At 42.3% G+C, this 12172-nt stretch overlaps 1 protein-coding gene across 19 annotated transcripts in view; it reads right to left on the reverse strand.

Annotated features, from left to right (window-relative positions):
• nbeaa (neurobeachin a) overlaps positions 1–12172 on the reverse strand; it is a 94071-nt gene that overhangs the window by 17359 nt on the left and 64540 nt on the right. For 4 of the 19 annotated variants that reach the window (XM_056396770.1, XM_056396771.1, XM_056396768.1 and 1 more), the window contains exons 24-37: positions 11704–11921; positions 11252–11405; positions 10673–10696; positions 10207–10290; positions 9271–9451; positions 8111–8235; positions 7869–7937; positions 7599–7767; positions 6867–7255; positions 5767–5903; positions 3761–3915; positions 2740–2866; positions 1498–1617; positions 220–353 (exon numbers count right to left, since the gene is read on the reverse strand). In XM_056396770.1, coding sequence (XP_056252745.1) covers positions 220–353; positions 1498–1617; positions 2740–2866; positions 3761–3915; positions 5767–5903; positions 6867–7255; positions 7599–7767; positions 7869–7937; positions 8111–8235; positions 9271–9451; positions 10207–10290; positions 10673–10696; positions 11252–11405; positions 11704–11921 — 2086 coding nt within the window. The remainder of the gene's footprint in view (positions 1–219; positions 354–1497; positions 1618–2739; positions 2867–3760; positions 3916–5766; positions 5904–6866; positions 7256–7598; positions 7768–7868; positions 7938–8110; positions 8236–9270; positions 9452–10206; positions 10291–10672; positions 10697–11251; positions 11406–11703; positions 11922–12172) is intronic. The other 15 variants (XM_056396780.1, XM_056396776.1, XM_056396778.1 and 12 more) reach the window with 10 other exon arrangements.

Here is a 12172-nt window from a genome sequence, read left to right on the forward strand (position 1 = left end):
CAAAGACACTCACTCACTCATTCGCTGCCAACTAATCACACACTCGTTCACTCACTCGTTCCATTTTGTTTTTCTCCTCTCTCACACACGCTTTTTCTTTCTCGCACACACACACACACACACACACACACACACACACACACATCGCGGTGAGGGACAGTGAATGGGGAGACTCCACAGAGAGACGCCAGTTAGAGAAAAAGGAGCCGTGTACAGCACCTGTACCTTCTATGAGCAGTTCCTGCCCATGGCTACCAAGAAGTGTCCTGGACAGGAAGGGGGCAAAGTCCACAAAAATCTCCCTCAGCAGGGGGGCCACCTTCTCCAGAGCGCGCTCCAGCTTGGTGGTAATACTGTGGCAGGGAAATAAGTGAGAGAAAGATGAAGTGAATAGGAGTGAAGATTAAAATAAGCAACATACAGATGAGAGTAGAAAAGCATGTGGGGGGGGGGGGGACTCAGGGAGGGGTATATACGGTGGGTGAGGAAGGGAGCAAGAAAAACATGCAAGAAAGAAATGAGCATAGACAGGTGAGAAGAAGGGAGGGCAAATTACAGAGAAGCAGAGATGGGAAAGGGAAAGAGAAGCTGAGAGCAGTAAAAGAGAAGGAAATAGAAAAATGTCTGAAATGGACACAGAAGACTCAAAAAACATACAGAATCAAAGAGTATGTGATGATGGTTTGGTATGGAAGCACTTTGCCTTGGTTAGTATTGATTGATGAGACAGTTCAAAGACTAATCGCTCTGCTAATCAACTTGGCTTCGTGAGATGAGTGAACCTTGACGTGCAAAAAAAGCTAAGCCTCCAAAAAATGGCTCTTATTTTAAACTGCGTTAGAGAATACTATATATATTGACATGTCCTGTAGATACTACAAATCTTTATATTAGTGCCTTTGTGTTGAAGAGTAAAATACTTTTCTGTTACATGTTCAGTTAAGAAATGGAGAGAGTAAGGCAGGACGAATATACAGCAAAGCAGCCATGTTGGCAGTGAAGTGCATCTTCTTAGCCTTGTAAGCATGTGGTTTCTGTAACAGACCCAGGTCACTGGTGTTTACAAATTTTAATTTTGTTTTAACCTGCCCAGAGCAGCAGGAGGTTAAAACAAGCGCTCAAGTCTGTTGAAGCAAACCCACGCCACAAGTTATTTGCAAACACAGTTTGACTCAGGTCTGATCTGGAGTTTGGGGTTAGTTAGTGTGAGAAAGTCGGCCATGCCAGAAGTGACAGAGTTGACTGTGTTGCAGAAAAAAACATAAAAACATGAGCTGCTGGGCCTAAAACAAAAGTGATTGCTAAGTGTTGAAAGCTGTTAGCAAAGATGTCCGTCCTTTCTTGCATGGCACTCTGGGAACATTTAGTAGTGGCTGGGCGTAGAAGAGGGTGTGTGGTGGAGGTGGGGCAGAGGGAAGGGGGGGGGTGTGTGGTGTGGGGTGGGGGTGGGGGTGTAAGGGGCATGGGGAGGGGGGGACAGGACGAGTATCTCCTTGCCTAAAACACTGTCCTGCATCTCGGGGGGCTGCCTGGAAGCCTGCCAGAGAGCTAAAAGACTTGAGCTCAGGGGGCGTCTGACCGCTGCGCAGCGCACACTGCGCCACCTCACAATAGGCACTGCAATACAAACCACACACACACAAACACACATGTACAGACATGCACACTGATTAAGGAGCACATGCGCACGCACGCACCCGCCCGCCCACTCACGTGCGTGTGCACCTTTAGACGCGCACGTTAACTGCACACATCATAACAGATTGTCTAACACGTCTGAGGAGAGAGGACATGGACAGAAATGTTACAGTACAAACTGCTGCAATGTTCAAAGGACTGATCTAGTATTTCATATTGTAAAGCCATTTCCTCATTATTACCAGTCTCATATCGCAGATCATCTTATATCTTACTAGTGAGCGTCAGACGCCTTCACACATATGGAAACACACAAAAAACACAGATTTACTTTTATGAGAGGTACTTTGAAATCCACTAAAACTCTTGGTCTTATGGAAATATTAAAACTGTATTAATATTGCTGATATTTTCATACTCTACAGTATATCTTAATTGTGACATTAAAACACAGTTGCCATGTCAAGGATGAAGAGCTCCATTGTGTAGACTGAGTAAGATGTGTGAGCGGTGTATGTGAATGTGAACATAAATACTTACTTAGTTTTACTAGCTTTTCCGAAAAACTATTGTCATTAGTTGATATCAGCTTTAAAAAGCAATGTTGAGTCATTCCAATATCATTTTTTATAGCTGATGAGTCAATGTGGAAGTGGAATTTCTCTGACTTGGATTTCTAGTCATTTGTCACGCAGTAATTAGCAACTAAAGTTTTGTCTTTCTTTAACATATCTGAATATTTTTTGGTCTACATTACTCCTGATATACTTAAAAAAATTAAAATGACTAATATCAGGTATTGTTACCTTATGTAGGCCTCAAAAAGGATGCAGGTGCACCCCGGTTGTTATCTAACCTGGCTGTATGATATCAGTAATGACTGTGAGTGTGAACTGCTGACGGGAATTCTTTGGGAAGGGATGAAGACCAAAGTGTGAAATGAAATAGGGACAGGAATAAAAATGGAAAAGGGACAGGCACCCGAGAAAACAGAAAATTCAACGTAAGGGAGAAAAAAAAAAGAAAAAAAAAAAAAGAAAGAGCGGGAGGAAAGTGAATGGCTGAAGCGATTAAGAGCTTAGTGATGCTGAGAGCGCTGACCTCATATTCTCCATAGTGTCTTCTGGCATGGGTGCCACTGTCTGCACGGCTGGCAGATTCTTACTAGTTGCACCATTGACAAATGACGAAGAGGAGGAGGAGGAGGAGGAGGCAGAGTCTGTGGCACCTAGGGGCAGGAAGGAGAAACGGCAGGGAGAGCGGTGAGAAATAAGACAGGCATTACAGTAACATGAATCGAGCAGGACAGAGATTAGCGTGCATGATAATAACAAAGGAAATGTATTAATGTCCTGATCAGCTGCGACCAAATTCAATTTGGATAGTATTTCACCGGACATGCAGCTGCTTGTCTTCTGGTAATGGCCCCCCGTTTGTGAAAATAGCTTTGCAATCAATATACAGAATCCATTCCAGGGAACAAATCCTTTCCTTGTCCATTATGCATGTATGATACAGTACAATATGTCCGACAGGCTGACAAAGCCTTGAATACAAATCCACTCTGCTGCTGAGTATGATGCTGCATAGAAACAGCACTGATCTGCATGTCAGCTGAAGTGTATTTGATTCTTACCTTGTTCTCCTACATACCTTCCTATTCAATATCATATCTGGGTCAAAGATTATCTAATACATATATTCTCTGCATCTGTTTCTTTTCCTGCATGGAGTATCAAATGTGAGCCATGTGAAAGGTACAGGGTACATTAACTTTTTAATGACTTAAAGATCTTACACTGTGCTGTGCTGCCTGCAACTTCATTCCTTTGGACGCTAACTAATCATGAAAGGATCTGCTGCCACTGTTGGTTCAGTTTGTCTCTATTCCAGTTTGTTCTGGCTGTCAAAGCGCAGCAAAGAAAAACATCAAGAGGAGAAATTCTGCTTCATCAAGCAGCCTTCAAATTGCTTGAGGCTTTTCTCCAAAACACCTCTGTCATACTGCAGGTGTCTGTCTGCTGCTTCTCCTTACGTTGCACTGAACAGATGCAGTGCAAACATTTCTACGTGTAATAATATCCCATAAATACATGCATGAGTGCTATGTGTTATCTCTCACCTGTAGTGTTGATCATGCTCTTAGGCGTTGCTGTCGCAGCGGCAAAAATGTTAGGTGTGCTGCCGGCAGTGGCTGCTCCACTGGTGGTGGGTGTTCCCACCGTGTTGACTGACAGGCTGCCAGGTGGTGGCTTTTTGACTGGAACCACAACACTCCTTCAAAAAATGTGTAAAAAACACAGGCATGAGACAAACAAAGAACAATATTCTTTATTGAAGGCTCCCCAGTGATTCTCTTCTTTTTTCTTTTTTAAGATACATGTTGTGACGGTACCCAGGTGTGTCCCCAAATCACAAGCTTTGCTCAAATCATCTTTAATGTTTTAAAGGTTCCATATTTTACACTCTTCTTGTATTTTATTTGAAGTGTTGATCCTCAAGAAGATATATTTGTGGTTTGCGGAACCAAAAACCATCTCAATGCCGTTTAAGATCTTGTCTCTCAGGCTTCTTTCTTAGCCAATCAGAAGAGAGGCTCTGAGCCTCTCTTCTGATTGGCTGACTGTTTTCTGAGTGCTCGAATAAAAATATAGCAGATTTCAGTTAAACACCCAGAGAAATCAAATCCTGCAAGGTTGGATTGTGGGTCCAGGTGGGCGGGGCTTGGGGAATTGTTGAGGGTCGTGACTGCTTTGTTGTGACATCAAAAAGGAACTGAAGTCCTGACGGCTGGTTTCAAGGCTCAGTTTCTGAATACAGCCAGTGTGCATTTCTCTGTGGACTGAGCACTTTGAAACTTTCACAATATTAATATAGAAGCTAAACCTGCTTTATAATCAAAGAAGATCAAAGAAAGAAATCTTACCTAATAAAATATGGGACCTTTAAAATACAACCCTGACAACATCAGGGAGCTAAAAGAATACTTGTAGGTACTTAGGCAATATTGGGAGCTTCAGCACATCAACTACTTTAATGTTGACTTCAGAAATATATTATTAAGTGCTTGTTAATTAAATCAAAATGTGCATTCATTAATATGTAGCACAATAAAATCATTCCCTAAAATGCCAACATTTCAAGCTTGTAACTAAAATTTAGGGATGATGAGCATTTAAATAACAGCAGGGTTTTAGTTTTTTTGAAGGACTGACATATCTTTGTTTAAATACACTACTATATAACTGTTTGTTGTTTGTAACTATGCATTTTGCCTTTAATTTATATGGACTGATGGATCAGACGTGTCTGTGCCTGTCTGAACCATGACCATGCAGACAGGCTTTATACATCAGGTAGACATCTTGGAAATGGATTTGGAGCCATTCATGATCTATTATGCACAATGTCTTCAATCAATAACTTAGCTCTCAAGGTCTGCCACAGAGCAGGATCAGGGAGACTAAGTGATTCACAGGAGATATAAACAGGTCATCACTCAGTGGAAAGTCACATGTTCACAGTTTGGACAAGAAAGGAAAATTTAAAACTCTTTGAAGACTTTGTTTATCCGCCTCGATGTGCAATGACGTAATCATTCAGCAGGAGTATCTGTATTTCTATAATCTTTTTGTCCAAAATCAATGTCAAAAATGGGAAGAAAATTAAATCAACTGCATCTCAGCCATGTTTCATTATCATGGTATCAGCGAGACGGGATAGAAATTACTGTCATTCTGTTTTTATACTGAATGCCTCTGTTTTTCTCAGGTATGTAGTCCACATTTTTAAGTATCTCTTATCTGTGCAATATTGGCGTTTCATTCAATGAAAAAAAAATTGATGCGACTGCTGGCTAACAAAAAGCACATTATGTATGCTTGTAAATGTTACCATCCAAATGGGAGAACATTTTTTTCAAAATAATAATCACTTTATTGATTTCTGTGTCCTCTGTTTTACCAAAGCTGATGTAGAGCATTAACAAATGGCGGTATACTAATACACATCTGTAAAAGACCAGTATTGACTGCAAAAATCAATTAACTGATGGATGTGTCAGGTTGTACTGACTCTGATATCTCTGTCTGCTCTTTCTGCCTTTATAGGTCAGTAGCTGGCACTAACCTGTCGAAGGAGTGGAACTGCATAGGCAGCATGGGGTGTGTCTTCAGGGCAGGGTCTGGGTGATAGGGCGTCGGCCCGGACTCCTGTCCGAGCTCTCCACCATCAACTGGAGCTGCCACCAAGCTCTTCAGGATCTCCTGCGTTTCAGAGAAAACAACTCTGGTGAATGCAGGACACAGGCTGGTGAAGCTGTGAGGAGTTTAATGGCTTGTTTTTCCTTTAAGGGCACCATGACATTGGAGATTTTGTTCTCAGTGTAAGTTTTTTATATTTCTGTTGTTGCCTCTGACAAAATCCAGCACAGACAAAAGTAAACTGAAAACCCTTTTATTTCTAGCAACTATGAATGATTCAAAAAATAGGCATGTTTTAATGATACATAACCTTATCCAACCCCACTTTAAAGAGCATATGTGGAAAAATCTCTACCCTTTTCAGACCTGCCATTAAAATCCATCTCAGGTGATATAACTGCAACCGTGCAGCTAAAAGTACTGATGTAGCTTGATCACTGAAAACACATTTAAAGGGGCTATTTGTACGTTTTCTCTGATGCCGAAAGGGGTCTGTGCCGGGAGTGAGTGGTGGTGATTTTCACTTGACAAGAGCTTCAACCATTATTGTTTTTACAAAACAAGAGATTACAATACATCCTCTGAGCAGCGCTACTTCTTCAGGTTAGAGTCGAGGCTAAAGTGACTCGCTATCGGAAAGTGACGAGACAGGCCAGGGCTATCTGGTTAGCATGCTTACTTCAGTAGAAGAAGTTTTGATTATGAAGTTGCCACATTTCCTCTAGATCTGTCATCTGAACATCTGTCAATGCTGATGCTGGATATGTAGAAATATCTAAACTTACAAATAGCTCATTTACAGGTGCTCATAGGTACATGTGATCATCTCAATAGTGTAGAGTAAATGAAAATGCATTTCTTGACCACCCGTACCACATTTATCATCTTTACTAGTATAAATACATAAACATTTACACATTAAATATATTTAATAATATATGCAGCAATGACATACAGTCAGACAAGATAATTTTGATATATTTGGAGGCGAGCAACCCGGTCTCAACAGGTGTCCCACAGACCTACCTTGACATTGATGCCTTTGTTTGTTTGACTAATGCTGGAGATGGATGAAGGCGGGGCTTGGCTGGAGTTGGGGGTGGAGCCGGGGTTGTGGGGAGAATCCAGAAGGCTCTCCTGTGACCTCCTAACATCAGACGACAGGCTGCACAACAGATCTGTGCCTCCTCCCCCACCTCCACCTCCTCCCATGTCTCTGTCTCGGTCTCTGTCTGTCTCTCTCCCCACCAGGCCGAGGCCAAGGCCAAGACCCATCTCCGAGCCATTCAGGGACCCGGCCACATGGCCCTCCTCTCCGATGCCGGAGTCTGTGTGGGGGAGGCCGGCCCGGGGAGAGTCATCCACAGGGGTGGGGGTCTGTTTGTCACGGTCAGAGAAGGCTGTGGATGGGTGCTCTGGATGGATGAGAAAGAAATAAAGATGGCAGTGTGATTTTAAAGAGGATAAAAAAGTCTGATAATTACACACAAAATGCATTGTCAAGAGATTCCACAACATATTGTCTGTTTCTAAATTTTCATTCTCAGCTGTTTTCCTCTTCCTTGTAAGCTTTCATTTCCCTGCCAAGTAATACCATTCTTTCTTCCTCTAATTGTCTCATATTCTTGATAAAGGTATTGTTGTTCGCCTGAAGCCTGTATTCTCTACACCAACGCTACAACAATGAGTCACCACCGGCTCATCCAAGATTACCCTGTAATATTGAGGATATTGCAGCAAAAGAAAAATGACAATCACCTGTACTGGTTGGGGAGTTGATCTCGTGGCGGATGCTTCTCCCTGATAGGCTGGTGGACCTGCCAATCTCCCGCTGGGGTTCCAAAATATCCCGGTATTTAGATACCATGAGAACTGAGATAAAATAGACGACTGCCAGCGCCAGAAACTGAGCCTGCTTACTGTCATCCTACAGAAAACACAAAACACCATTCAGGCATTTTTTTCCTCTCATGTTTATAACCACAAATACTGTATGCACTAAAAATACACAAACACACACGCGCTTACCACATCTCTGAACACCACAGCTCGGAGACGATTAATGTCTACATCCTGCAGGAGTCTGTCTGGATCCTGCTAAATATGGAGGACAGAATGTCAAATGTGGTTTGTCATACATATGCATGTTTTTGTGCCAGGTTTTAAGCGTTGTGCGCAGGATGTGCATTTGATTTGTCTGTGTGTGTGTGTGTGTGTGTGTGTGTGTGTGTGTGTGTGTGTGTGTGTGTGTGTGTGTGTGTGTGTGGTACCTTGCTGGTGGTGGAGGCACTGTGGAGGCTGTCCTGTGACTTGCTGCTGGTTAAAGAGGACTTGCAGCTTCGATCTCTCTGTCTCTGCCTGCACTCCAGACAGTTCCTCACTGCCACACAGCACACTGATGGATGAGGAGAGGCAGAGAGGAAACATGTAAGTATCATAGCAGAGTATCACAGGAGGTGTGTATGAATTCTGTGATTTGTTTATTGGCTTCTGTTTCTCTTTGATGTCCTACAGATGGGTAAATGTGTTTTTAGGATATGTACGTTCAGTCCATGATCAATAACCACATTTTGAACGTGTATATATATGACATTAATCAATGATAGGGCTGTGACACAACTAACGATTATTTCCATTATAGATCAATCTGCTGCTAATTTCCTCAATTAATCGATAATTTTTTTGCTCTATAAGATATCAGAAAACTGACAAATCCTCATCACAACTTCCTAAAGCCCAGTGTAATGTTTGCTTTTTCCAAAACGTTTCTAAATCCCAAAAGTATTCAGTTTAATATGATGAAAAAAAAGTTTGAAAACCATCAAATATTTGGTATTTTTGCTTGAAAAATGACCAACAATTAATGGATTATCAACATAGTATACTGTTAACTGACTAATCGATTAATTGGCTATTCATTGTATGAAATAATATGTTACAATACACGTTAGACTCAGGGATCAAAGGGTCACAAAATAAGAGAAATCTGGAGTGACTGTCAAGATGTGCACACTCATTTTGGGTTGTCTTCAATGCCATTTTTCAGTTGGAAGTTGCATCCCTGTCAACAGTAGTGCTGAGTCGGATAGTTCATTAATGGATTAATCAATACATAATAAAATTCATCTGCAAGCTTCCTCTGTAAATGTGAGTAATTGCTACTTCTCTTAAATTTACACCATCAGTGTAATTTGAATTTATTTAGGTTTTGCAATGTTAGATGAAAAAAGTATTTTAAAGACAGCTCTGCACCTCTGGGAAATTATAATGGGCATTTTTGGATTAAACGATTAATTTAAAAATCCTACAGGTTATTAGAAAAACAGTAATGAAAATAATTGTTAGTTGCAGCCCTACTCCACAGGACTGTGAACCTGTGTGTGAGTCAAATCTAGAATGAAAAGTTTTAAAACTTTGGTCGGGCACACACCCAGGCGGAGACATTGCCTCATCAGCCCTCCTGACGACATGTTCTTCTCCGCCTCGATCTCACTGAAGTTGAGGGAGCTGGCAAACACCAACACGTCCACCATGGCCATGAGACGAGACAGGAAGGTGACCGCCGTCTCCGAAGACATGCCCTGTGTCGCCTCGATGTTCTCCAACTCCGTCTGGGAAAGGGAGGAAAAAATACACACATGCTTGCCAGTTACTCGTTGTAAAAACTAGAGTGTAAACACAATGAACTGGTTGCTCTCTCAGTGGTTTTTCTTTAGAGAAAGTGGTGAAATACTGCAGTACCCTCCTTTATTAATTTAAACAGAGGTAACCTTTAGAAAAATGTATGCAGCTGGGTCTTACGCAAGCATGACCACAACAGTCATGGCTGGTTTCACCGACAAACAGGAAACACAATCTTGAGTGCCATGCTGGTTAAGTGAAGTACATACTGATATGATGAAATCCAGCAACATGAGGTGTTCTACACAACACACGGGAAGTACAGCCTGATGACACACAGGTAATGGTAACAGTGGGATCGTGACAGTAGCAGTGTGGCCTAGTAGCGGTAACAACAGCAGTGTAGAGACAGGCAAAGCTAGCCTAGAATATATTTCCCCTTGTGTTCATCTAAAGTATTTCATTACAAGAATTTCAGTATGTCTACACTGAAAATAAATCTGAGGGCAGCATGGCATTGGTTAAAACTCAAACCAAGTGTGTGGTTTGCTGTGTCTCTGCTTCAGTAAGCAGGATGTGCGGGGCTGTGGAGAGTCGACAAAGTGCAAGCATCTGGAGGCTCGTCAGCGCAAGTGAGCACAGACATTCGGGGGGGATAACAGACACACAAGGTGAAAACAGAAGGGCTTGGGTTGGTGCTCTTAGCTCTTCTGGTGATGGTGGGAGTCTCAGGCTCTTTACGCACCTCTCCCCCTGCGCCTCCTCCCCCAGGAACAGGGGTCACCTCCTCTCCCTTTGACCCCCTCTGGGGTCTGGCTCCTCCTGCCTTCTTTAGTGTTGATACAAATGGGACAGGCTTAGCAGATGCAACCCCCAAGGACTTTTGGTAAACTCTCATGCTTTTTCACTCTAATTTCTCCTCATTAATGACCCACCTCCTGGCTTTTGGTCTATTCTATCCCCCTTATTTGTATAATATTCTAACACTGTTAGAATATTATATCTTTAAAGAACTAGAGGCAGAGTGATCAATGCATACCCACAATATATACAGACAGTATAAGGGGGGGGGGTTGATTAGCAGCAAAGGAGCACAACAAATAGAAACACTATGGATGTCAGACAGGCAAGGGTTAGTGTCAGTCAAAATGATAAATAAACCAGAACAAAGTATTAGTAGAATAGAAAGAGAGGAAGAAACCACAACTTACAGTGTTGGCACTACTCTTAGAACTCTGCACATGCAAAAACAGACAAAAACGGGGACAAAAAGGACAGGAAAATACATAGAACATAGAAAAGAAAAATAGAAAGATGATTAAAATAAATAGATTAATACACTCTCAAATCAAATAGATTGTTAATTAAAGGGATTAGAACAAAGAACAAATAAAGGTTAAAATACTGTGGCAGAAGTGTTAGATTGACAGTTAGATATGTAGAGATACAAATGAGAGGAATCCAGAAAGGGTTATTGGAAGTTTAATTAATTTACCTTTTTTTTTAAATTCATGGCCAAACTAAACTGCACTCAAATTCAACCTTTAAGGCTTAAGAAGTCATTTTAGATTTATCATGATTTAATAGGTTAAAAAAAAAAAACACAACAGATTCTTTAACCTATTCAATCATGAAAGCTCAATACTGCCCTGAGCACGAAGGGAATCAGGCTTAGGAGGTTTCTTCAAAGTCTGCGTTTGGCGCTAACGCCTGAGCTACAGGCCTCTGGAGCGGCTGGTTGACCTGCAGTTTCCCCTCCTACCACAGAGGGGGGGAGTAGAGCCACTTACAGAAGGGGAGGTGGCAGCAGACAGGAGAGGCAGGATGCCTCCACAGGCGATGATGATGTTGTCCACCATCTGAGAAATGAGGTGGATCGTGTTGTGGACGAAGATGATGTTCTCATTGCTGTTCACAAAATCCATCACAGACTTGGTGGAGTGGCTGGAATGGAAAATTAAGAGTTTGACGGGTGATACAGAAAGACAGTTAGGAAATAGAGACATCGCAGGTATCACTTCACTTTTTGAATATCTTCAGTCTAATCTAATTTTCAATACATGTGCGGTCAATACGGATGCACTGTAAACAATGCATAAGGTAATGTCAGACGGATGTTTCAAACTAGTTATAGGTTATTTCAAAGTGATTATAATGAGCATTAAATGTATAAGGAAAAACCAGCTAACCTAATCCCATGCCTGATTTGCAAGAGACACGCACGTAGAATTCCTTAACTCACCTCCTCCACACATGCACGTCAGTTTCCAGGGCGAAAAGCAGGTCAGTGAGCAACCTCTGGTGCATGGGAGACCACTTGAATTCTGGGATGCGGAACATAGTCGTGCGCGGGCCGGGGCTGAACTGCCGGCGTTGCTCCTCCGTCATGGGCATGCCTCTGAAACCCAGGTCAACACGCAGGTCCCGCTCCAGCTGCGCCGCAGTACGACCATGAAGGGCCTGCAACGGGAGGGGTGGGGGGGCAGTACAAGGCTTTCAGCACATCTCTTACTAGCCTAACATAAATCGTGGAATAGATTCAATCCATTTCATAAAGGGAAACCACAGAGGACTCTCTGGGACTTCTTATTCTGTGTTCACTGAGCTATTAGGGAAAATTAGTTGATGTGTGGGCAGGCACTCGCTTTTCTGACGAGACAAACTGTCCGTGGCTGAGTATTTTACACTAATCAAACACACTCAGCTGATCG

Source organism: Seriola aureovittata, chromosome 15, assembly GCF_021018895.1.
Source record: "Seriola aureovittata isolate HTS-2021-v1 ecotype China chromosome 15, ASM2101889v1, whole genome shotgun sequence".
NCBI classification, from domain to species: domain Eukaryota; kingdom Metazoa; phylum Chordata; class Actinopteri; order Carangiformes; family Carangidae; genus Seriola; species Seriola aureovittata.